Here is a 23,970-nt window from a genome sequence, read left to right as displayed (position 1 = left end):
TATATTTTACAAGATCATTTTGGTTATCTTTGGGAAACCAATCAGGAGGGGGCTGGATGCCAGAAAGGAAGCCAGATGTCAGAGAGAAAACCGGAAGGCCAGTTAAGAAGCCACTGCTGTGGTCTGAACAAAGGGTGAGAGCAGCTTTACAAGAGTTAGGTTAAAGTCAGGAGGACCTGTAAAGGAGCTGGATTTGGTGCATATTGTGAAGGTGGAGGGGCCAAGACTTGCTGAAGGACTGATTGTGGGATGTGAGACAAATGAGGGAGTCTAAGGCTGACTTCAGGGTTTTTGGTCTAAGCAATCAGGTGAATAAAGTGCCATTTACTAAGCTGGGGAAATACCACTAGGGATAGGTGAGAAAGGAGCACTATTTGAAGGACAGAACTACCTGTTCTGTTATGGCCTTGTTAATTTTGAGATGCCTAGTAGGCGTTTGGTAGATGGTGAATGGGGCTGGAGTCTGGGGGAGAGGTCAGGGATGCAGAGTCAGGCAGTAGATTTTTTTTTTTTTTTTCATGCTACAGGACGAATCCCTTACAATATCAGTAACCTACTGAAACAATTTGCTTCAAAGTGTGATCACAAACATTTAATTTCAGATGTGGGTTACAGACTGAAGGAGGTAAGGAAGCTGTGTTTCTGTATTTATAAAACAGGAAAGAAGCGTTTGTCCCCTGAGACTAATCATGAATGAGTAGGAGGTACATCCTATTTAAGGCATACTCTAGTATCTTGAGTAAATTACCTAGGTGTAATCCCATCGGTTCTCAATAAATCGAAGAGATGAAAAGTCGTGTGTATTTTCTGATGTTTTAGAACATGGTTTAGGGCAATGATACAGTCTTGCTTTATACTACGCTCTTTTATATAGAAAGTTCGAGACAAACTTTTAGAAGCAGCAATTTTGCACATTGATATCCTCAGATGTTTAAAATTTTCCTCGGTATCTATTTTCACACATACCAAATGACAAAGCTGTAGTCAGTTTTGATTCTTAAACAGAACCCCATACCAATATTTGACTGCAAATTAAAAAAAAAGATTTGGATTCCACCAATGAATAAACAAAGTTGAAACATCTGCTGGAAATCCCAACATCCTATGATGAAATTCCATGCTTGGATATCTTATTCAAGGTCATAGCTTGAATATTTAAACATCAACAGCCAAACAATGGCATTATGGGTTTAAATTTACAGAGCAAAACCACAATACCTAATTTATAATACTCCCTTTTTGCACTTACTCTAAGCAGTTAAATGATATGGACTCTCTGAAATTTTAGTAGTGTTGGGATATGTAATGTTTCTTTGAAAAACTTGATACTTATTTTCAGATGACATACAGATTATGATTAATCATCACCTACTGCTAAAAGTTTTTCAAAGGATATCTTCAGGAAGTTCTTTGAATAGACTGTGTTACTTGGATGTTACAATGGAGATGCCACTTGAGCTGAAATGTCACTCAGCAAAGGACATTTATGGATGGGAATTCATTCTAAGTATTATCTGGGAAAATTTAGAATTACCTGGTTCGCCTGGCTCTCTTAATCTTTTTCAATGCACAATTTCTTATTTTTGGAAATATGAAATGGATACAGTTTAGGCACTTGGCTAATCCTTAGGGATAAACACTGGGGTGTGAAAATAGACTTTTCCTCCTGTGAAGAATAAAAAGATAGCACTTTAAAGGAGTGAATTTGAGTAAATATAAGCCAAGAGTAAATACCTGACATTCATTATAATTTTGAAAATCTTGCTTGTTGCCATGTGTAGATCTATTCTGTCTGTCTGTCTATCTATCTATCTATCTATCTATCTATCTATCTATCTATCTATCTATCTATCTATCTATCTATCTATCATCTATCTATATCTATCTATCAATAATCTATCTGTATTTCAGTGGGATTATTAACCAAACTGGTCACATCATCTAACTCCCATCTTTATTTATAAAATCCTTGCCAAAATTTTCCCTCTCTGGAACTAGATTAGAGCAGTTTTTGGAACTTTCTAATTTCATATTTGCTTTTATGTATTGCTGTTTATGAACGCTGCGAAGTGTATTGCTCCTCTTATCTGTGCTTAAAAGAAAAGAAAGAGTGTCCCAGAGAGGCTTGTATAAGATAATGCGATAAATTACTTCCAGAAACAGGATCAGAATTCATGGCAACCAACTCCTGAAGCTGCAGGTCAGGTGGTGAAACACATTGTCTTATAACAAATCACAAAGCTATGAAGAAAAATCCTGCTTTGGACTCACTTTCTTTTCATTATCAATTCCTTTCCTACTGTCATGAGCTTTTTGAATAAGACACGCTCTGTTTAAAGGAGAACAAAAACAAGGTTTATTGAAAACATGTGATACTACAACTTAAGAATCCTTTATAAGGAGACTGGAGATGGCCTAATCAAGTTCAATACCATTCAGGAGCTGGATATTTTCCCATTAACTAAAAATGGAAGAGTATAAAGAAGGCATAATTCAAAAATAGTTTCAGATGTGCCCATTTTTTGACATTGTGACCAGTAAATACTCCAGAAAACCACAGAAACTTGATAAGAGATGGATTCTAAGTCACATGATGGCAAATGTCCTAAGGATTAGCTACAGTACTTTGATCTCCAAATTCGAAGCACAGATTTGGAGTCTGTGGTAGGGGCTAAAATCAAATATTTAAAACATTTTGCAAAAGGCAGAAGTAAAATAACTGAGAACAAGTATGGGTGTAGAGAAGCCTCCTGTAAAAGAACCTACAATTCGAAGCATGTGCGCAAATTAAGCACTTTGTTAAAAATATAATCATGTTCCCATGACCAAATTAAATAATTGAAGCAATTAGATTAAAAATGCAGGCAAAAAATACCCTTTTGAGAAAACTTCTGATAACTGAGGCAAAGGAGCTATTTTTCACCTTGCATTGCCTGAATAATTGCCATTTTTTCCCCCTCTATTTGCTCATGTTGACAGCGTTGTTTTTACTTTGTGTGTGTAGGGGTTGTGATGGGGGGCCGAGGGATGACACTTCTCATGTGATTGTTTACTAGCTTGCAGTTTTCTGAATTTTTTATTCATTCAATACACATTCATTGTGGCCAGAAACTTCTAGGACCTGGGTATATAATATTAATGGGCATGGATGGGGCATGGCTGGTGTGGACCAGATAGATGCCTTCTGTCTGCACAAGGCTGAAAGGATGGTTTGCATAGAAGATGCTGAATGGAGTAACCACAATCATGAGTGATGAATGTTATGATAGAAGAAATCCAAGGAGCACATTGCAGGGAGAATTAACCTAGTTAAGAGGCCAGGGAAGCCTTCCAGGAGAAACAAGTGCAGCCATAATTAACAACCAGTCTACAAGAAAGCTTCAAAAGCCCTTCTAATTAAACCACATCCTTTAAGTACCATACATACCATTCCTGAAATTATTTATTATATCTAAGGACTCCAGACTCAAAAAGTACCTGTCTTGGTTCCTGCTCCTTCCATTTACCTTTTAAAATAAAATGTATTCTTATTTAAGATACACAGACTCTCAAATTCTAGGAATGCAGTATTGAAGATATTTTGAGGAAAAATAATAAAAACATACAAAGACGGTCTGAGTTGATAATTTTTTCTGATTGTAGGTATCGATTCTAGGATTGATTAGAGGTTTCACTGAACATATCACTTTTATGATTCGGTTTGCTACCACTAAGAGTTATGGAGTATTGATTAAACACCAGGCATTAAGCTAAGCACTTTACATGTATCAGCTCATTGCATCTTCTTGGGCAATCCTTTGAAAAGGTACAACCAAAATTCTAAGTTTAAAATTAAGGAAATATATGAAGAGCAAATTAAGGCAAATAACAAAGCACCATTTAGAATAGAGCTTTTTGTGAGTTAAAAATGCCATTCTATGTTACTTCAGCCTAGAACTGAGGAGGTGCACATGGAAATCCTATGGTAAATTGTCTTTGGCATTGTCCCTCTTTGCAATGACAAAAGTGCCTGGAGTGTGAGGAGATTCGGAACAACTGTACATCATATGAACCCATCAACCCTCCCAATATTGCTATACAAAAATAATACCAGTCAACATCTAAACTGTACTTCATCTGTGCCACGCAATAATTCTTTTAATTTAGTTTTTGAATAGTTAACATATTTATATTTTAAACATCAAAATGACATAAAGAGGTAAATGCTGAGAAATCTTGCTCCTACCCCTGTTTCCATTCACATTGTCCCCATTCACTATCTTCAGTTAAACATTTTTATTCTCTTCTTTTTGTAAAAGTTATTTCAATGTTTCTTTATACAAACACAAGCAATATAAATGTAAACTTTTATTTTTCTCCTTTCTTACACAAAAGTAGCACACTATATATGCAGTATTACATTTTATTTCATTTTTCTTTTATTTCATAATTTGGGATTCTTCTATAGCTGTGCAGAAAGATCTTCACTATATTTTATTGTTTGGATGTATCATATTTTATTCAGCTATAGTGAACATTTACTATAAATTGATGAAATTATTAGAAAGCAGACTTCCTGGGTCAAAGAGTAAATGCTTAAGTAATTTTGGTAGATATTGACACTCTTCCATAAGGGTGATACCCCTTTGCACTCCTGTGGCATGTGAGTGCCTATTTCCTTGCAGTCTCATCAATAAAGTGTGTGGTCAAACTGCAGATTTTTGCCAATCTGATAGGTGAGAGAATGCTTTCATTTGTGTTTCTTTTTTATGAGTGAGACTGGGTATGTTTAAGAGGTGTATATGTATTTCTTATTCTGTGACCAGTCTGTTCATATCCATTTTATTTTCTGTTAGGTTGTTGGGTTTTTCTTGATTTCTAGAGTTCCTTATAATTTAAAGTGATTAGCTTCTATTTTTTGGTAAGAGTTGTAAATATTTTTTCACATTGTCTTTTGACTTTGCTGTTTAGTTTATCATACAGTATTCTTTGATTTTATGTATTCTATCAATATTTTCTTCTATGACTTTTGTATTTTTAGTTACAATTAGAAAATCTTTCCAGATTCCAAGGTTCCAAGAGAATTTATTAATTTCTGCTGCCCAGTATTTTATGGTCTTATTTAATTTAAATCTTTGACTTATTTGGAGTTTATCTTGGAATCTGGTATGATAGATATGGATACAACTTTATTTTTTTTCCAAATGAGTAATTAATTATTTCAGCATTTCTTACAACCAGAATGAGAATGAAGAATTGAGATTCATATATTTGGCCACACAGGGTTGTTTCTAACTTTGAGAAAATAATTTTTTTTGTTGGTTATGATGGAAGATCCAAGGGGAGACATTAGGCAGAGTTTTGGAGGTAGTTTTAGAGAATAGTTTTAAGAATAGGGCAATTTCCAAGAGGTGTTGAATTAAGTAAGGAGAACAAATGACTTATTTTTAGATCACATTAGAACCATGAATATCGGACCCAACTCTATAAAGCACCATTGGGTCTTGGTGGCAATTTTGAATATTTTATTCCAATAGAGTAGTACTTTAAGGCTCTAACTAATGTCATTATATGTATCTTTTTTTTTTTTTTTTTTTTTTGAGACGGAGTCTCGCGCTGTGTCACCCAGGCTGGAGTGCAGTGGCGCGATCTCGGCTCACTGCAAGCTCCGCCTCCCAGGTTCAGGCCATTCTCCTGCCTCAGCCTCCGAGTAGCTGGGACTACAGGCGCCCGCCACCACGCCCGGCTAGTTTTTTGTATTTTTAGTAGAGACGGGGTTTCACCATGTTAGCCAGGATGGTCTCGATCTCCTGACCTCGTGATCTGCCCGCCTCGGCCTCCCAAAGTGCTGGGATTACAGGCTTGAGCCACCGCGCCCGGCCCCATTATATGTATCTTTTAGCAGGAAAGTATAATTAGTATTGGTCTCAGTAAAGTTTGCTTGAATAAGGACTTTCTAAAAATTAAAGTTAGATTTAAATAATGGTCCTTCAGGAATTTGTACAGTATTGGCTTTTTACATTAATTGGTCTCTTGACACTTCATCTATGTAAACATAATACTTATATTCATTTATCACAGTATGAGGAACTGCTCCTTAATGGGCAATACTTTCATTTGTTTCTTGACCCAAGTGGTAAAATATAAATTTCAGCAACTTCTGCTTATCAAAATAATTTCCATAGAAAAACAGAAAAAGCAGAAACATGAGTTCTACAAAAATAAAATGTCATTTAAGACAGCATGGTGTAATTTAATGCCATGAAACATTCTAGGCATTTCAACATTTTATTTTATGATTTATTTTTAAACTTTTATTTCAGGTTCTGTGGTACCTGTGCAGGTTTGTTATATAGGTGAATTGTATAACATGGGGGTTTGATGTACAGATTATTTCATCACCCAGGTAAAAAGCATAGTACCTGACAGGTAGTTTTTTTATGCTCTCCCTCCTCCCACTTTCCATCCTCAAGCAGGCTCCTATGTCTGTTGTTCTCTTCTTTGTGACCATATAACTCAATGTTTAGCTCCCACTTATAAGTGAAAACATGTGTATTTGGTTTTCTGCTCCTGTGTTGGTTCGCTTAGGAGAATGGCCTCCAGCCTCATCCATGTTGTTGCAAAAGACATGATCTTGTTCTTTTTTATGGCTGTGTAGTATTTATGTTGTATGTGTACCATATTTTCTTTATCCAGTCCACCATCAATGGGCATGTAGGTTGATTTCATGTCTTTGCTATTGTGAATAGTGCTGTGATGAATATATGAGTGCATATGTCTTTATGGTAGAATGAGTTATATTCCTTTGAGAATAAACCCAATAGTGAGATTACTGGGTCAAATGGTAATTCTGTTTTGAGTTCTTTGAGAAATTGACAAATGGCTTTCTACAACGGCTGAACTAATTTACATTCCCACCAGCAGTATATAAGCATTCCTTTTTCTCTGTAACCTTGCCAGCATCTGTTATTTTTTGACTTTTTAGTAATAGCCATTCTGACTTTTGTGAGATGGTATCTTATTGTGGTTTTGATTTGCATTTCTCTAATGATTAGTAATGTGGAGCATTTTTTCATATGCTTATTGACCACGTGTATGTCTTCTTTTAAAAGTGTCCATTCAAGGCCTTTGCCCACTTTTTAATGGGGTTGTTTGTTTTTTTGCTTGTAAATTTGTTTAAATTCCTTACAGATTCTGGCTAATAGACCTTGTCAGATGCATCGTTTGCAAATATTTTTTCCTATTCTGTAGGTTGTCTGTTCACTCTGTTGATAGTTTCTTTTGCTGTGCAGAAGTTGTTTAGTTTAATTAGATCCCTTGAGTTTAATTGACAAAATTAGTCAATTTTTGTTGTTGTTGCAATTGCTTTTGTCTTTGTCATAAAATCTTTGCCAGGTCCTATGTCCAGGGTGGTACTTCCCAGGTCATCTTCCAGGGTTTTTATAGTTTTGGGTTTTATATTTAAGCCTTTAACCCATCTTGAGTTGATTTTTGTATATGGTGTAATCAAGGGGTCCAATTTCAATCTTCTGCATATGGCTAGCCAGTTATCCCAGCACCATTTGTGGAATAGGAATTCCTTTTCCCAGTGCTTGTTTTTGTTAGGTTTGTTGAAGATCAAATGGTTTGTGTGTGGCATTATTTCTGGGCTATCTCTTCTGTTCCATTGGTCTAAGTGTTTTGTACCAGTACCATGCCGTTGTGGTTACTGTAGTCTTGTAATATAGATTGAAGTCACATAATGTGACAGTTCTGGCTTTGTTGTTTTTGCTTAGAATTGCCTTGGCTATTCAGCCTCTTTTTTGGTTCCATATGAATTTTTAAGTAGTTTTTTCCTAATTCTGTGAAGAATTGGTAGTTTGATAGGAAGAGCACTGAATCTAAATTGCTTTGGGCAATATGGCCATTTTAACAATATTGCTTCTTCCTATCCATGAGCATGGAATGTTTTTCCTTTTGTTTATATCATCTCTGATTATCTTGAGCAGTGTTTTGTAATGCTTGTTGTAGAGATTTTTCACCTACCTGGTTAGCTGTATTTCTATGTATTTTATTCTTTTTATTTATTTTTATTTAATTAATTAATTAATTAATTAATTATTATACTTTAAGTTCTAGGGTACATGTGCACAACGTGCAGGTTTGTTGCATATGTATACATGTGCCATGTTGGTGTGCTGCATCCGTTAACTCATCATTTACATTAGGTATATCTCCTAATGCTATCCCTCCTCCCTCCCCGCCGGTGTATGATGTTCCCCACCCTGTGTCCAGGTGATCTCATTGTTCAATTCCCACCTATGACTGAGAACATGCGGTGTTTGGTTTTCTGTCCTTGCAATAGTTTGCTGAGAATGATGGTCTCCAGCTTCATCCATGTCCCTACCAAGGACATAAACTCATCCTTTTTTATGGCCACATAGTATTCCATGGTGTATATGTGCCACATTTTCTTAATCCAGTCTATCATTGATGGACATTTGGGTTGGTTCCAAGTCTTTGCTATTGTGAATAGTGCCGCAATAAACATACGTGTGCATGTGACTTTATAGCAGCATGATTTATAATCCTTTGGATATATATCCAGTAATGAGATGGCTGGGTCAAATGGTATTTCTAGTTCTAGATCTTTGAGGAATTGGCACACTGTCTTCCACAATGGTTGAACTAGTTTACAGTCCCACCAACTGTGTAAAAATGTTCCTATTTCTCCATATCCTCTCCAGCACCTGTTGTTTCCTGATTTTTTAATGGTCGCCATTCTAACTGGTGTGTATTTTATTCTTTTTGTGGCTACTGTGTATGGGATGGCATTCTTTTTTTATTGCACATCACCCTTTTATTATACTGATCTGGAAATAGGATTTAGTACAGTTATGCTCAAATGAACACTAGACCCATGTGGCAGGACCAAGCAACTAGAGCATGATTCAGAAATCAGTGAAAGACACACGTGGACAGGACCAAGAGGCATTCACTGCCACAAAACAAGGCAGGGAGGGATTCTAAAACACACAGCAGGAAGCACCCCTGCCCCTCAGAGGTCAAGGAGCTTATCCCATATTGGTATGAGGAATGGCTTATTTTCTGAAGACCACATGTGGGACTATTTCAACCGCCACGAGAAACCCTTAGACGGGTTATTGTTTTGTATTACTTATATACACTAAATTTTTTTTTTTTTAAATAAAAGTAAATGTAACACATTAAATTCAGGATTGATCCCAACCTTCTAGAGCCAGTTCCTCTGGGGTCAGGGAGGAAACAGTTGTCACATCACCATGCAGGTTACATTTATCTTCCGCTGGGATGACTAGAGTCCCCAGGCAGTGGCCTGACTACAGAAGAGCACAGGACTAGCTCCTGGGGGCAGACAGGCTCTCTTGCTTCTCCTCATTGGTCATGGCTTAGCATGGTGCCTCCTCACAAGTTCTTAGTAAACAAAGCACTCGCAAAAACCCAAGTCACTACCTTTGAACTCTCTTGGATAAGGGGGGCTTTTCCACAGCTTAGACTGAGAACCTGTGCCCTAGAAGTGCTATTCTGACTAGAATGTACGAAAGGGAGTGGGTACAGAAGACAAAATCGCTAAAATGAAAATGGGAGCCATCTGCAGCTGCAGCTCAAGATGTCTACAGATGTGGTCAGTGTGATGTGCAGGAGGGAGCGGCAGATGGATGCAATGGGCAGGGAGGGTGCTCCTGGGGACAGCAGCCTGTTTGCTGGCCTTCACTTCTTGGCTTTGCCCTGGGCAGCGACAGCTTCCATGGCTTTGTGCATAGCCTCTTCATCCCCCAGGAACTGCATGGGCTTGATGGGCTTCAAGTTCTTGTCTAATTCGTAGACAATGGGAATGCCAGTCGGCAGGTTCAGCTCCATAATAATCTCTTCAGAGAGACCCTCCAGATGCTTGACAATGCCCCAGAGGCTGTTGCCATGGGCTGCAATCAGTACCCATTTCCCCTCCTTGATCTGAGGAACTATTTCTTCATTGTAGAAAGGCAGAGCTCTGGCAATAGTGTCCTTCAGACTCTCATAGGAGGGTAGGTGATTTTCTGTGAGGTCTACATACCCGTGATCCTTACTGATGTTGCTGTAGAAAGGATGGTAGGGCTCTGTCCGAGGTGTGGGACATCATAGGAGCGGCTGCAGATCTTCATCTGGGCCTCACCATGCTTTGCAGCAGTTTCTGCTTTAGTGAGACTGGTTAGAGCCCCATAGTGCCACTCATTGAGGCGCCAAGTCCTCACTACTGGCAGCCACATCTGATCCATGGCATCTAGCACTGTCCAGAGGATCCGGATGGCGCTTTTCTGCACTGAGATGAAGCAGATGTCAAACTCATAGCCATCATCTGGCAGTGCCTGCTTTGCCTCCTCGTGGCCCGTCGGGCTCAGGTCGGCGTCACGCCGGCCGCTGAAGTGGTTCTTCAGGTTCCAAGCACACTCACTGTGCCGGATCTGCACCAGTTTGTAGGTGGCCATGGCGGCAGGCTTGGGGGACAGCATTCCTGATTTGGCTGTCAGCTTGGATGTTGTTGGTGCATAGGGATTCTACTGATTTTTGTACGTTGACTTTGTATCCTGAAGCTTTGCTGAAGTTGTATATCAAACCAAGGAGTTTTGGGGCAGAGATTATGGGGTTTTCTAGGCAAAGAATCATACTGACTGGAATCAGGGATAGTTTGACTTCCTCTCTATTCAGGTGGCTTTTATATCTTTCTCTTGCCTGATTGCTCTGGCTAGGACTTCCAGGACTATGTTGAAAAGGACTGGTGACAGAGGACATCCTTGTTTTGTTCTGGTGTTTAATAAGAATGCTTCTAGTTTTTGCCCATTCAGTATGATGTTGGCTGTGGGTTTCTCATAGATGGCTCTTATTATTTTGAAGTATGTTCCTTCAGTGCCTAGTTTGTTGAGGGTTTTTAACATGAAGGGATGTTGAACTTTATCAAAAGCCTTTTCTGCATCTATTGAGATGATCATGTGGTTTTTGCTTTTAATTCTGATTATGGGATAGATCACATTTATTCATTTGTGTATGTTGAACCAGCCTTGTGTCCCAGGGACGAAGCCTCCTTGATAGTGGTGGATTAGCTTTTTGATGTGCTGCTGGATTCATTTCATGAGTATTTTATTGAGAACTTTTGCATCTATATTCATCAAGGATTTGGCCTGAAGTTTTGTTTTTTTGTTGTTGCTGTGTCCCTGCCAGGTTTTGGTATCAGGATGATGCTGGTTTCATAGAATGAGTTAGGGAGGAGTCCCTCCTCCTCTGTTTTTTGGAATAGTTTCAGTAGGAATGGTACCAACTCTTCTTTATACTTCTTGTAATATTCAACTGTGAATCCCTCTGGTCCTGGGCTTTTTCGGGTTGGTAGGCTTTTTATTACTGATTCAATTTTGGAACTCATTATTGGTCTCTGTCCAGGATTCAATTTCTTCCTGGTTCAATCTTGGAAGGTTGTATGTTTCAAGGAATTTATCCATTTCTTCTAGGTTTTCTAGCTTGTGTGCATTAGAGGTGTTTTTAGTAGTCTCTGAGGGTTTTTAAAATTTCTGTGGGGTAGGTGGTAACATCCCTTTGTCATTTCTGATTGTGTTTATTTTGATCTTTTCTCTTTTTTTACTTATTAGTCTAGCTAGCATTTTATCTATCTTATTTATTCTTTCAAAGAACCAAGTCCTGGATTCATTGATCTTCTGTATGTTTTTTTTTTTTTTTTTTTTTTTAAATCTCAATTTCCTTCAGTTTAGCTCTGATTTTGATTTCTTGTGTTTTACTAGCTTTGGGGTCGATTCGCTCTTGTTTCTCTATTTTCTCTAGGTGTGATGTTCAGTTGTTAACTTAAGAGCTTTCTAACTTTTTGATGTAGGCATTCAGCACTATAAACTTCCCTCATAATATTGCTTTAGCTGTGTCCCAGAGATTCTGGTATGTAGTATCTTTGTTCTAATTAGTTTCAAATAATTTCTGGATTTCTGCCTTAATTTCATTGTTTACCCAAAAGTCATTCAGGAGCAGGTTAATTTCCATTAATTTCTATTTTTATTGCAGTGTAGCACTGTAGTGTGGGAGTGTGGTTGGTATGATTTTTTTTATTTGCTAAGGATTGTTTTATGGCTGACAGGTCAATTTTAGATTATGGGCCATGTGCAGATGAGAAGAATATATATGCTCTTGTTTTTGGGTGGAGATTTCTGTAGATGTCTATTTGGTCCAAGTGTCAAATTCAGGTCCTGAATTTCTTTGTTAGTTTTCTGCCTCAATGACCTGTTTAATATTGTCAGTGGGGTGTTAAAGTCTCCCACTATTATTGTGTGGTTTTCTAAATCTCTTTGTGGGTCTCTAAAAACTTGCTCTATGAATTTGGGTGCTCCTGTTTTGGATGCATATCTATTTAGGATAGTTAAGTCTGACCTTCTGAGGTGAACCCTTTACCATTATGTAATGCCTTTCTTTATCTTTTTTGATTTTTATTGGTTTAAAGTCTGTTTTGTTTGAACTTAAAATAGCAACTCCTGCTTTTTTCTGTTTTCCATTTGCTTGGTAGATTTTTCTCCATCCCTTTAGTTTGATCCTGTGTGTGTCATAGAATGCGAAATGGGTCTTTTCAAGACAGCATACAGTTGGGTCTTGCTTCTTTGTCCAACATGCCACTCTGTGCCTTTTAATTGAGCATTTAGCCCATTTCCATTTAAGGTTAATATTGATATGTGTGGATTTGAAGGATCAAATCCTGTTTTGTGTTGTTAGTTGGTTATTATGCAGATTTGTTTGTGTGGCTGCTTTTTGGCATCAATGGTGTATGTACTTAAAAGCATGTTTTTGTAGTGGTCAGTAGTAATCTTTCCTTTCCATATTTAACACTCCCTTTAGGACCTCTTATAAGGCAGGTCTGATGGTAATGAATTCCCTTAGCATTTGCTTGCCTGAAAAGAATCTTATTTCTCCTTCACTTATGAAGCTTAGTTTGGCTGGATATGAAATTCTTGTTTGGAATTTCTTTTCTTTAATGATGCTGAATATAGGCTTTCAATCTCTGCTGGCTTATAGAGTTTCTGCTGAAAGGTGTGCTGTTAGCCTGATGGGGTTTCCTTGGGAGGTGGCCTGCCCCTTCTCTTTAGCTACTGTTAACATTTTTTGTTTCATTTTGACCTTAGAGAATCTGACAAGTATCTGTCTTGGGGATGGTTGTCTGTGTAGTATCTCACAAAGGTTCTCTGCATTTTCTGAATTTGAACATTGGCCTCTCTAGTGAAGTTGGGGGAATTTTCATGGATGATATCCTGAAATATGTTTTCCAAGTTGCTTGCTTTCTCTCCCTCTCTTTCAGGGACATCTGTGAGTCATAGATTTGGTGTCTTTACATAATCCCATACTTTGGAGATTTTGTTCATTCTTCTTTAATCTTTTTTTCTTATTTTTGTCTGACTGAGTTATTTCAGAGAAGTGATATTCAAGCTCTGAGATTCTTTCCTCAGCTTGATCGATTCTGCTGTTACATTTGTGATTGTATTCTGGAATTCTTGAAGTGAGTTTTTCAGCTGTATCAGATCAGTTCCTTTCTTTCTTAAAGTGGCCATTTCGTCTTTCATCTCCTGTATCACTTTGTTGTATTCCTTAGAATCCCTGGATTAGGTTTTCACTGTCTCCTGAATCTCAATGATCTCTGTTCCTATCCATATTCTGATTTCTGTTTTTGTCATTTCAGCCTGGTTAAGAACCATTGCTGTGGAACTACTGCAGTTATTTGGAGGTAAGAAAGCACTCTGATTTTTGAGTTGCCAGAGCTCTTGCACTGGTTCTTTATCATCTGTGTGGGCTGATGTTCCTTCAGTCTTTGAAATTGCTGTCCTTTGGATGGATTTTTCTGCTTTGATCTTCTTTAATGCCCTAGAAGGTTTGAATCTCATATAAGGTGGTTCAGTTGACTGGCTTCATTTCTGGAAGAATTTAGGGGGCAAGGCTCAGCTCAGAACTTTTGGGCTGCATGCTGTAACTTTGGGAGGCTGTTACTGGATCCCTGACTTTGTTCTCTGGCCCCTTGAAGTTAGGAACCTGCTACATTGGAGGGGCTGAGGCATTCCTGGACCTCTGGCCACAACACTCTGATGGGTAGTGCCAGCCAAAGCACTTCGTTGGGGTGGTGGCAGCAGGATCTGTGCTCATTTGTAAGTGTCAAGAGCAGTGCCAAGAGCAAGTGGCAGTGTGGTGGGGTGAATGCTCATCAACTGGGGCAGAGTGCTGGTGGTCATGGGGCTGCCGGCCTCCATGTGCACACTCGTGCTGGTAGCAGTGTCAGCATGGGGGCAGGCTACTGGTGAGCTTGGGGCTGCCAGCCTCCATGCATATGTTCACACTGGCAGCAGTGGCAGCGTGGGGCAGGGGGTGGGGCTGCTGACCTCCATGCATGTGCTCACACTGGCATTTCTATATTTTAAAAGGAAACAGTTTGGCAGTTTCTGATAAAGATAAATCATTACCATATGACCCTAGAGAAATAAAAACTTACGTTCATACACAAACCTACACACGAATGTACATAGCTGCCTTATTTGTAATAGCAGAAGCTAGAAGCAGCCCAAATGACCTGTATTAGGTAAATGAATAAACAAATTGTGTTACATCTAGATCATGGAATTCTATTAAGCAATAAACAGGAATGCACTATTGATGCACTTGGATGGATCTCAAGAGCATCATACTGTATAAGAAAAAACCAATTTCAAAAGATTACTACTTTACAATTTCATTTATATAACATTATAAAAATGACAAAATTGTAGTGAAACAGAACAGATATAGTGGTTCCCAGGGGTTAGGATTGAAGAGAGGGAGTACCTGTATAGGAGTAATACAAAGTATATCATTCCAAGTTTATTTAGGGTGATGGAAAAGTTCTGTATTTTGATTGTGGCAGTGGTTAAATGCATATATACATGTGAGAAAATTTAATAGGAGTGTATATAAAAGTTGAGTGCATGTAAAAACTGGTGAAATTCAAATAAGGACTATAGTTAATAGTATGTATTCATATTCTGGTTTTGATAATTGCATTATACGTAGGTAAAATATTTTGGGGAAAGTTAGGTAAAGAGTGAATTTGAACATGGAAATTCTGTACTATTTTTGCAACTTCTAAGTAAGTCTAAAGTTATTCCAAAATAAAAAATTGAACATCTTTTATAATAGTTACATCTATTTTCTTTCCTTTCCTTTCCCTCCCTCCCTCCCTTTCTTCTTTCCTTTCTTCTTCCCTCCCTCCTTTCCTTCCTTCCTTCCTTCCTTCCTTCCTTCCTTCCTTCCTTCCTTCCTTCCTTCCTTCCTTCCTTCTTTCCTTCCTTCCTTCTTCCTTCCTTCCTTCCTCTCTCTCTTTCTCTCTCTTTCTCTCCCCCGCCCCCCCCCCGTCTGTCTTACTCTGTTGCCCAGGCTGTAGTACAGTGGTGCAATCAGAGCTCACTGCAGCCTTGAACTCCTGGGCTGAAGTGACCAAGTTATCTTCCCCTATCAGCCTCCTGAGCAGCTGAGACTATCAGCGTGTTCCACCACACCCAGCTATTACTTTTTTTTTTGTAGAGATAGAGTCTCATTATGTTGCCCAGATTGATGATTTTGAACTCCTGGGCTCAAGTGATCCTACTACCTTGGTCTCCCTTTAAAGTGCTGGGATTACAGGCATGAGCCACTGTGCCTGGTCTGTTTTCTTTTAGACTTTAGACAATGGTCCCTAGAAGGAGGGAGATTTGGAGACAGGAATCTAATCATATCACATGGCTTATTAATTTTCAAGTGGAACCCCTTTACTTATGTTTCAAAGTGAGGCAAATAAGTTCTTTGCCAGTTCTGGCCAGTGGAATTAGAATAACTGCTTTCATGGCATCAGACACCACCTAGTACATGCTGAAAATATGGATCTTGAAAAGACAATTGCTAATCTATGTAATATGGTTTTCCACTGATCTGTTAATAAATTCATTTTTCCTGCTCCTTCATTATTTTTCTACAAGTAGATTAAACGGATTATACTATAATTAAATTTGACTCAACAAGAGGCAGTGCTTTAGAGCAATGAACTATTGGGAGGCCAGCATGCTGCTCCTAGCTTTGCTGCTGATTTATGGGCTAAGGACAAAGCACCCCCATTTCACAGTGCCTCGACTTTTCCATCTATAGAGTGAGGTAAACAATGTCTCAGAGGGACATGGTGCTGCTTTATAAGCTCTATATTCTAATTGAGCTCCAAATTCCTTTATAGAAAGGTGCTCTTTGAAGAATTAAAGATGTATTTATATTGTTGTTGTGACTCAATAGAAATGAAGCTTTAAAATCTAATTTTAAATGTCTCCTCCTGCACAGTACATTATCCACGTTCTTAAATACTGCAATCAACTATGCACCGAGTTGCTCTGTGATATTTATTAAAAATAAAAAAGGCACCACAAAGACAAACCATAGAACATTTTCAAAGCCATGTGCAGGGGTTTAACTGCAGGACTTCCACTGAAGTTAATGGGACTCATACTGGCAAATTGCAGGCACCACTTTGAAAATTTACCCCATAGTGACAGTTTAATGCTTCTTATTGATCATAGAGTTTCATATAACATCTCAAGCCAAAAAGGGACAATTTCTCAAAAGAAATAAACAATCTTTAATGAAATAATTCTGCACTGCAATCATCATAACTAAGAGTATGGAATAGAGTCCTTTGGCAAGGAGACTCTTAGGAAATGCTTACTGGTGATACCACTGGGCTGTAAAACAGTTTCCATCACATTCTAATTCCAGTTCCTCAGAAAAATAACACTTTAAAAAAAAATGTAAAATTTTGTGTTTTAAGGGCAGAAATATAGAAACAGAAAATTCAGAGGATTATTTCCTTATAAACTTACATTTATATTTTTCAGAATGCGTAATAATTTGTATATTGCTGATATGAGGTTCCAACAGTCATAGATGACTAAAAAACCCAGGGCATTAAACGGCCATACTTTTTGTTGCCTGATTAACGTTGCTGTTCATAACCGGAATAGTATTCATATTAGGCCTGCCAGCAACCCGTTGGACCTTTGCCTGGTGGCCTGTCTTTAGAAGGAAACTTGATTCAGGGTAGCAGAGGCTACATGGCCTTCAGCTGTGACCTCTGCCTGTCTCCTCTATCACCTTCTGCTATTCTCCCCACTGCTCATTGAGCTCCAACCACAAGACCTATGTCTCCACCTTGAACAATCCAAGCTCATCAAGTGTTAATAATCCTTGCAATTACTATTCCCTGGCCTGGAAAGATCTGTGTCTAAACCTTCTCATGGCTGTCTTCTTCGTAATATTCAGGTCAACTCAAGTGTCAACTACTTAGAAAGACTTTCTCAGACCACCCAAGCTAAGGTAGCCTCTACTCTTTCTGTTTTATTTTCTTCATTGTGCTTATCTGTAGCTGACATTATCTTGTTTTTCAAAAACATATTTGTGTATTGTTTTTCTTTGTCCACACAAATATTATCTCTATAAGAAGGAAGACCTTGTCCATTTGGTGCCATACAGCCTCTCCAGCATCCATGAGCATGCTTGGACATGGCAGAAATGTATAAATGTTCGGCAGATGACTCAAACATAATTTGAAAACCTGGGGGCAATCCTTTGCTTCTTTGTTTTATACAATCACTCATGATATTTCATAGCCTTCTTTCTAGGACTACTTCAATTTCCATCACCTTTGCTTTGTAACACCATAATTATAGTATACTTCCTTTCAGTTTTGCCATTCTCTAAGGGCACAGGAGAGTCTATTCTTACAGTCAGGGACCATGTTTTAGTTGCTTTTGTATCTTTTATACCTAAGATTGTGTTGGACACATAATAAATACTTTGTCTGTGAATGAATTTTCTTATGTAACATGTGATAGTACAGAATGTTAATACAGTATATCATAGTGCTCTACTAAAGTTTATAGAAAGAGTGGGAAATAATCCTTAGTTATTCATTCTCCTCTTCGGAAATAAATTTTCTTCATGTGGTCCAACCATATCAGCTAATCAAGCTACCTGGTAAGTTCAACTTTCAAGTTTGTGTACCAGGTCAACAATTACCTAAATTACCAATAGGTTATTAATGTTAAAAAACATTTGAAGGTATTCCTGCGAGTGATGCTACTTACTCTCGAGATGTCTCCAATTTGGAAATACCCAGGGAGCCTCATGATAACATCAACTCAAGAGCATATGCAAGTTTGATACAGGCCAAGTAAGTCTATTTTAGGTCCTACTTTCCCCTTCAGGTTAGAGAGCAGCAATAGGTAACATAATTTAGTTAATCTAATTAAGGCTGAGACTGCAATTAATGTTCTATAAAGTCTGGCTTTTCTTTAAAGATTTTGAATTACTAATGATAAGCATAATAGTATCATGTTCTTTTGTTTACAAGTTGATGACAATAGATAAGGTTCAATTAAATTTAATTTTAAAATGCTAATAAACAGTAAAGACACTTTTCCAGTTGGGTATGTATACTTTTCTAGAGTGAAATCATGAGAAATAAATCCAGGTTCTTTCACCTACCATTTTTTTTTTTTTAACTTTGGGCATGTTTCTTAAGTCTTGTCTTACTTCCTCATCTATAAAATGGGACATTATAAAGGACAGGCATGATGTCTCACACCTGTAATACCAGCACTTTGGGAGGCTGAGGCAGGTGGATCACTTGAGGCCAGGAGTTCAAGACCAGCCTGGCCAACACAGTGAAATCCTATCTCTACTGAAAATGCAAAAATTAGCTGGGTGTGGTGGTGTGTGCCTGTAGTCCCAGCTACTCGGGAGGCTGGGGCATGAGAATGGCTTGAACCCAGGAGGTGGAGGTTGCAGTGAGCTGAGACTGTGCCACTGGACTCCAGCTTGGGTGAGAGAGGGAAACTCTGTCTCAAAAAATAAATAAAATAAAATAAAATAGAATAAAATAAAATAAATAGGGACATTACAGTACTTATGTAGAATTAAATAAGACCATATTTATAAAGCGCTTAGAGTAGTACTTAATATATAGTAGTTCTCAGTAAATATCAGCTATTATTAACTAGAGGGATTAAAATTGTTTTAATGTTTTTGTGATAAGTCAATTCAACAGGTTTTAATTGTCCTCAGATGGTCCAGTTAATCACATGGAAGGAATCTATATGCACTGAGGGAGTTTGAACACTTAGAAGTAAAAAGTCACAGAAGAGTGTATGACTAACAGAAAATAAGTGAAATAATATAATTTCTACTAAAGGGGAAAAAGGAGTAGAAGGTATAGAAAATAATGTCACTCAAGAGTAAGTCTCTTGGAACAAAAGATAAAGAAGACAGAAACAGAAAAATGATGTCTCAAATCAATTTAGAACACAGTTGCAGTTTTGGGAGTCTGTGATCTAACTTTTGAACACATTAGCAACTTAAGTTGCCTTTTAATAAGATGAAATCGTAGGTATATTAGAGTAGCCTCAGCCATCTGGTTGATTTTAATAAAGGCTTCAATTTTATTTTATCCATGTAGGATAAAATAAAATTTTATTTTATGCCTCTTTTGTCCTCTTGTGGAAATAATTACACTGAAAATAAACTGTTAAAATAACAATAAGAAATCAACTTACACTTAGCATCAAATACAGATCCAAGACTAATAACAGGCTGGTATTTTCTCACTGAGACTCTCTGCAAGACTGAAAAATATGGCCCTGTTATATCTGCCTTTGGAAAGCGTCACCAAGGAATCTAAAAAAAGCCACTGTGAGAAGTAATTTGTTGGCTTCCTGACACATCAGGCTCATTATTGGTGATCCGAGTTTCAGCCTTTGGTCTATCTGCAATTTTTGGGTAGGTCAGTAATGAAAGCTAGAAAAAAGAATGACTATGAAATCAGTCTTAGATGTTATTCACAAATTCTTTATGCCAATGTTATCGGGTGAGTGTTTTGTGTTTTCACATAGAGAAATCATAAAGCAGCCTGTCCAGGTAAATGAAGGGCAGCTTGGGTGGTCATCCCAAAACACATTTGACTATCCAAATCAGCAATGCAGCAATTAGTGCTCATAGCTCTAGACAAGTTATTATGACAGAAGAGTCTTAGAGGAGACATAAAAATTGAACAGATAGATATGAGGAAGAATTTTATATTCAAGATAAGATTTTACCAATTTTCAAAGCAAATGCTTAAAACCAAGCAGAGATAAATCAATGTACAGTAGTAATGAAAGAAAGTACCTAATTAAAAAGAGTTAAATAGATTAGTTTCTTCCCTTATGTTACAATTGTTTAAAATATGTTTTCCAAACACAAATATGTAATGATTTTATGATTTGTGAAATCAATGAGCTTTTGAAATGCTCTTGGCTTTGGCCAGAGTGCAGGGGTAAGGAAGGTGGGCAGTTCAGAAGGGCATATGCTAAAATCTTTAGGAATTAGTCCACAAAACCTCTATCAATTGGGCCTTTGTCAAAAGGGTGCAATACTACATGAGACTTGTTAGCTGACCACTGTAGCAGCTTCAGTCTGTTTCCAATTGGAAAGAAAAACATTGGTGTGCTTACAGAAAGCATTTCCCAGGTTGAAGGCACAGTCAGTCTACCACAATCTTTTCTATGTTCTTTTCTCGAATGCTCAAGACTTCTAAAAACATTTGGGTGTATACTTGGCATATTCAGAGTAATCAAATCTTACAAATATATGAAGTTTTGAGAGGTTTTAGCTACATTTCCAAACATCCATTCAGAACAGTTATCATGGACAGATGACAGATGCTATTCCTTTTTTCATTTTGTCACAGTAAATTAGGTTGAACAAGCGGACTACAGTGTTCACTTTAGTATTTTACCAGTTACATCAAGCATTTTTATGAACCTGTTGGACAGGCCTAGAAATAGTCTCAATAGTCATCTGGTACAGCTTGCTGCCTTTAGGAAGGTGGTGTTTGATTCTTTAGTGTAGGTTAAATTTTACTGACCTCATACTGATAAGCCACATTTGAACATGCTTCACTATAACATCCATTCAGCTGGGCCATGGGTCAAACATGTACATTTAATAAAAGATTAAAAAAATTCAGAGTTATCCTAACTGTAAGTACAAATGTAGACTTTGTTCTAATGGGGATTCATTATATATTTATCTGTGAAATTGTCTTCCAAAGCAATTAATTTACTAGAGGTAAAATATCTAAATAAAGAAAAGGTCTAAAGGGTTAACAAAACTGCAATTATGCCTAAACCATGTCATACTAGTACTTTTTTGAGACAGGATCTTACTCTTTTTACTCAGGCTGGAGTGTAGTGGCAGGAACATGGCTCACTGCAGCCTCAAACTCCTGGGCTCAAGTGATCCTCCAGTCTCAGCCTTCTGAGTAACTGGGACTACAGGTTCGTGTCACCATGCCCGGCTAATTTTTAAATTTTTGTAGAGACAGGGTCTTTCCATCCCAGGCTGGTCTTAAACTCCTGGGCTCAAGTGATCTGTCTTCCTCAGCCTTCCAAAGGGCTGGAATTACAGGCAGGAGTGACTGCGCCAGGCATCATACTACATTTTTAAGGTCACTATTGATAGGTCCAAAGGCAAGTAAGATTACAGATAACATAACACCATTTTTAGAACTACATGTTATATCAAGACCTTCAAGGACCTGAGACAGGAAGACAAAGACCAAAGGACTAAGATGTGTTGATGTATCCATAGCTGAAAACAGCTATCAAAAGGCAGCAGACATCTGGGAAAAAGCTTTCTTTTTCGCATGGTGGCCAGAGATACATTGGCATTGCTTCTGGAATTGGAACAAAGCCAACTTTTAATTGGTTTTAAAATCTGGAATGAAACATTTTTCCAGTCATCCATGAACTGACCTTATCCTGTAGAAGTTGAGTGAATCTTGGCTAACCATCTGCCTTGTGAATTGTTTTGTTTGGGCCCCTTATGGGACAGAAAGTACTTGTTGTGCAGTAGTTTCACATCAAGTTACAGTCCTTTGTAATGCTGCCTGAGTAGCGAATTGAGAGAGAAAAAACCATGTCCAGGGAGAAAAATCTAATGCCTTCACTAATATGCCTTGGGGCTTTATGAACCTGCAAGGCTTGGAGTTACCACCTACTTTGCTCCATACCTTAGCATGATGGCTTCCAAAAAGAAGTAAAGCTTATTATTGGAGAAGATAGACAGCTGGACAAACAGACTGCATTCATGAGGGCCAAACCAGGTATTTTAAGATAGATTTAACTTAGAATTCCACTAGATTCACTATTGTAACACCAATGCCTCACACACAGCCACATTTCCATAAATTCTGGTTTAGTAAGTGGAGACTTTTGAGATGTGCATACTATGAAAGAAGTATGGAATAAAGGATTCTTCTTAACAGTGTCCATGGATGGTGATACACTTTCTTCCTAAATCCACTCTGCCCCCACCATAGGGAACAGGAGTAAGGGAGGAAACTAAGAAGATCACTCAATAATTCCTGACTCCTAAAACAAAACAGAAAACCTATGCTAGCTGAAGAAGATAGCCTAAACTATTTTATAAATTAAAAACCTACTTTTTTAGGTTGAAAATAGTTGAAATAAACAAGCCTCATCAAGAATTTGCAGTATTTGGGTTTGAATGGCTGCCTAAGAAGCGAGACAGACAAAAAAGCAAGAAAGCCAAATTTAGCTGCTAAATAATAATAATAATAGCTTTTATATATAGACTTTTCAATTTTGTAATACTTTTAAATATTACTGGGAAATGCCAGATCTTAATTCCAGAATGCTCTATGGCATCTTCATTAGGAAGTACAATTTCAAGCTGGAACCCAGGTGAATGATGTCTCTCAGAAACCATAGCAGCTAGGGAGGTGCAGAGATGTGCTATGTATTTGAGTATTTTGGGTTGGAGGGTGGAGGACTCATATTTTAGGGTGTAGGGCACTTTGTCCAGTCTACAGTTACCAATGCATTAAGTAAACCATACTTATAATCATTCTTGAAGAATGTTAATTGATATGCATTACCAGTATCAATGTATTGCCATCTATTCCAGCTGATCCAGAGCATAACCTGGTGTCATATTGTAGAGCAAAAAGGGTTTTTTATACTCACTGAAATCAATGTTCCCCTAAATCAGGGCAACACTGGAGAACCATGTATTTCCATATAAGTTAATTGATATAAGTGGGTATTCGAGAGCCAGATTGCCTGGCTAAAATTCCAGCTCTACCATTTAGTAGCTGTATGAATTCGGCAACTAACTTAGCCTCTCTTCACCTCAAATTCTTCAACTGTAAAATGGGGATAATAAAAATATCTACCTCATAATGCTGTGGAGTCAACATCAAATGAGTCAACATTTTCAAAACACGAGTGCCTGGTCTATGATAAGTACTCCATGGATGTTAGCTTTTAATATTAATCAAATATTGCAAAACAGGAGATAGAAGAAAAGAATGTTGGTGTCATCAGTCCAGGTATCTGAGACTCTGATATTCACCTATAACACAGAAGGGCTTTCGAGCAAACCTCAGTCTTCCTTGCCATCCTCTATACCGACAACAGCAACCCGCAGACCAGATTCGAATGATGAACTCCAAACCAAAGACGACAATCATCACGAACTCCTAAAATATCAGATAAGACATATCAGAGAGAAGCATTATGAAGCAAACCACAGTAAGAAGCTCTATGGATATTTTTGGACATTTAGGCACTTTGTCTAAAGGATCTAGTTGTTAATATCTAAAGTTAAGAACATTTCCTTTCTCCAAATCAAACTAAATCTGGAGAGCATTTGAACCTCATACTGTCTGCATTTCCTATCATGGAATGCTCTTCCTTTTCAAGTCACTAATACTTTGCAAATTTGGGAGTCAGTTTCAATACTAAATGTGCAGGCTGAATAATGGATCTCTCTCGTCTGGAATTTATAGTGTAGCTGACTTTAGCTACCCAGTAACATGTGAAATATCCGAAATAAAATAGCGAATCCTGAAATATAATG

The 23,970-nt window shown here is 37.8% G+C and overlaps 1 protein-coding gene and 1 pseudogene across 5 annotated transcripts in view; both read right to left on the bottom strand.

Moving 5' to 3' along the window:
• The window catches only part of KCNQ5 (potassium voltage-gated channel subfamily Q member 5), a 572,501-nt gene that overhangs the window by 140,829 nt on the left and 407,702 nt on the right, over window positions 1-23,970 (bottom strand). For all 5 annotated transcript variants that reach the window (XM_025383720.1, XM_025383721.1, XM_025383724.1 and 2 more), the window contains exon 3: window positions 23,464-23,590. In XM_025383720.1, coding sequence (XP_025239505.1) covers window positions 23,464-23,590 — 127 coding nt within the window. The remainder of the gene's footprint in view (window positions 1-23,463; window positions 23,591-23,970) is intronic.
• LOC112623347 lies at window positions 9,709-10,463 on the bottom strand (annotated as a pseudogene).

The sequence above is a fragment of the Theropithecus gelada genome, chromosome 4 (genome assembly GCF_003255815.1).
Source record: "Theropithecus gelada isolate Dixy chromosome 4, Tgel_1.0, whole genome shotgun sequence".
Lineage (NCBI taxonomy): Eukaryota > Metazoa > Chordata > Mammalia > Primates > Cercopithecidae > Theropithecus > Theropithecus gelada.
The sequence above is the reverse complement of the archived record's forward strand: the minus strand, read 5'-3'. Positions and strand labels throughout refer to the sequence as shown.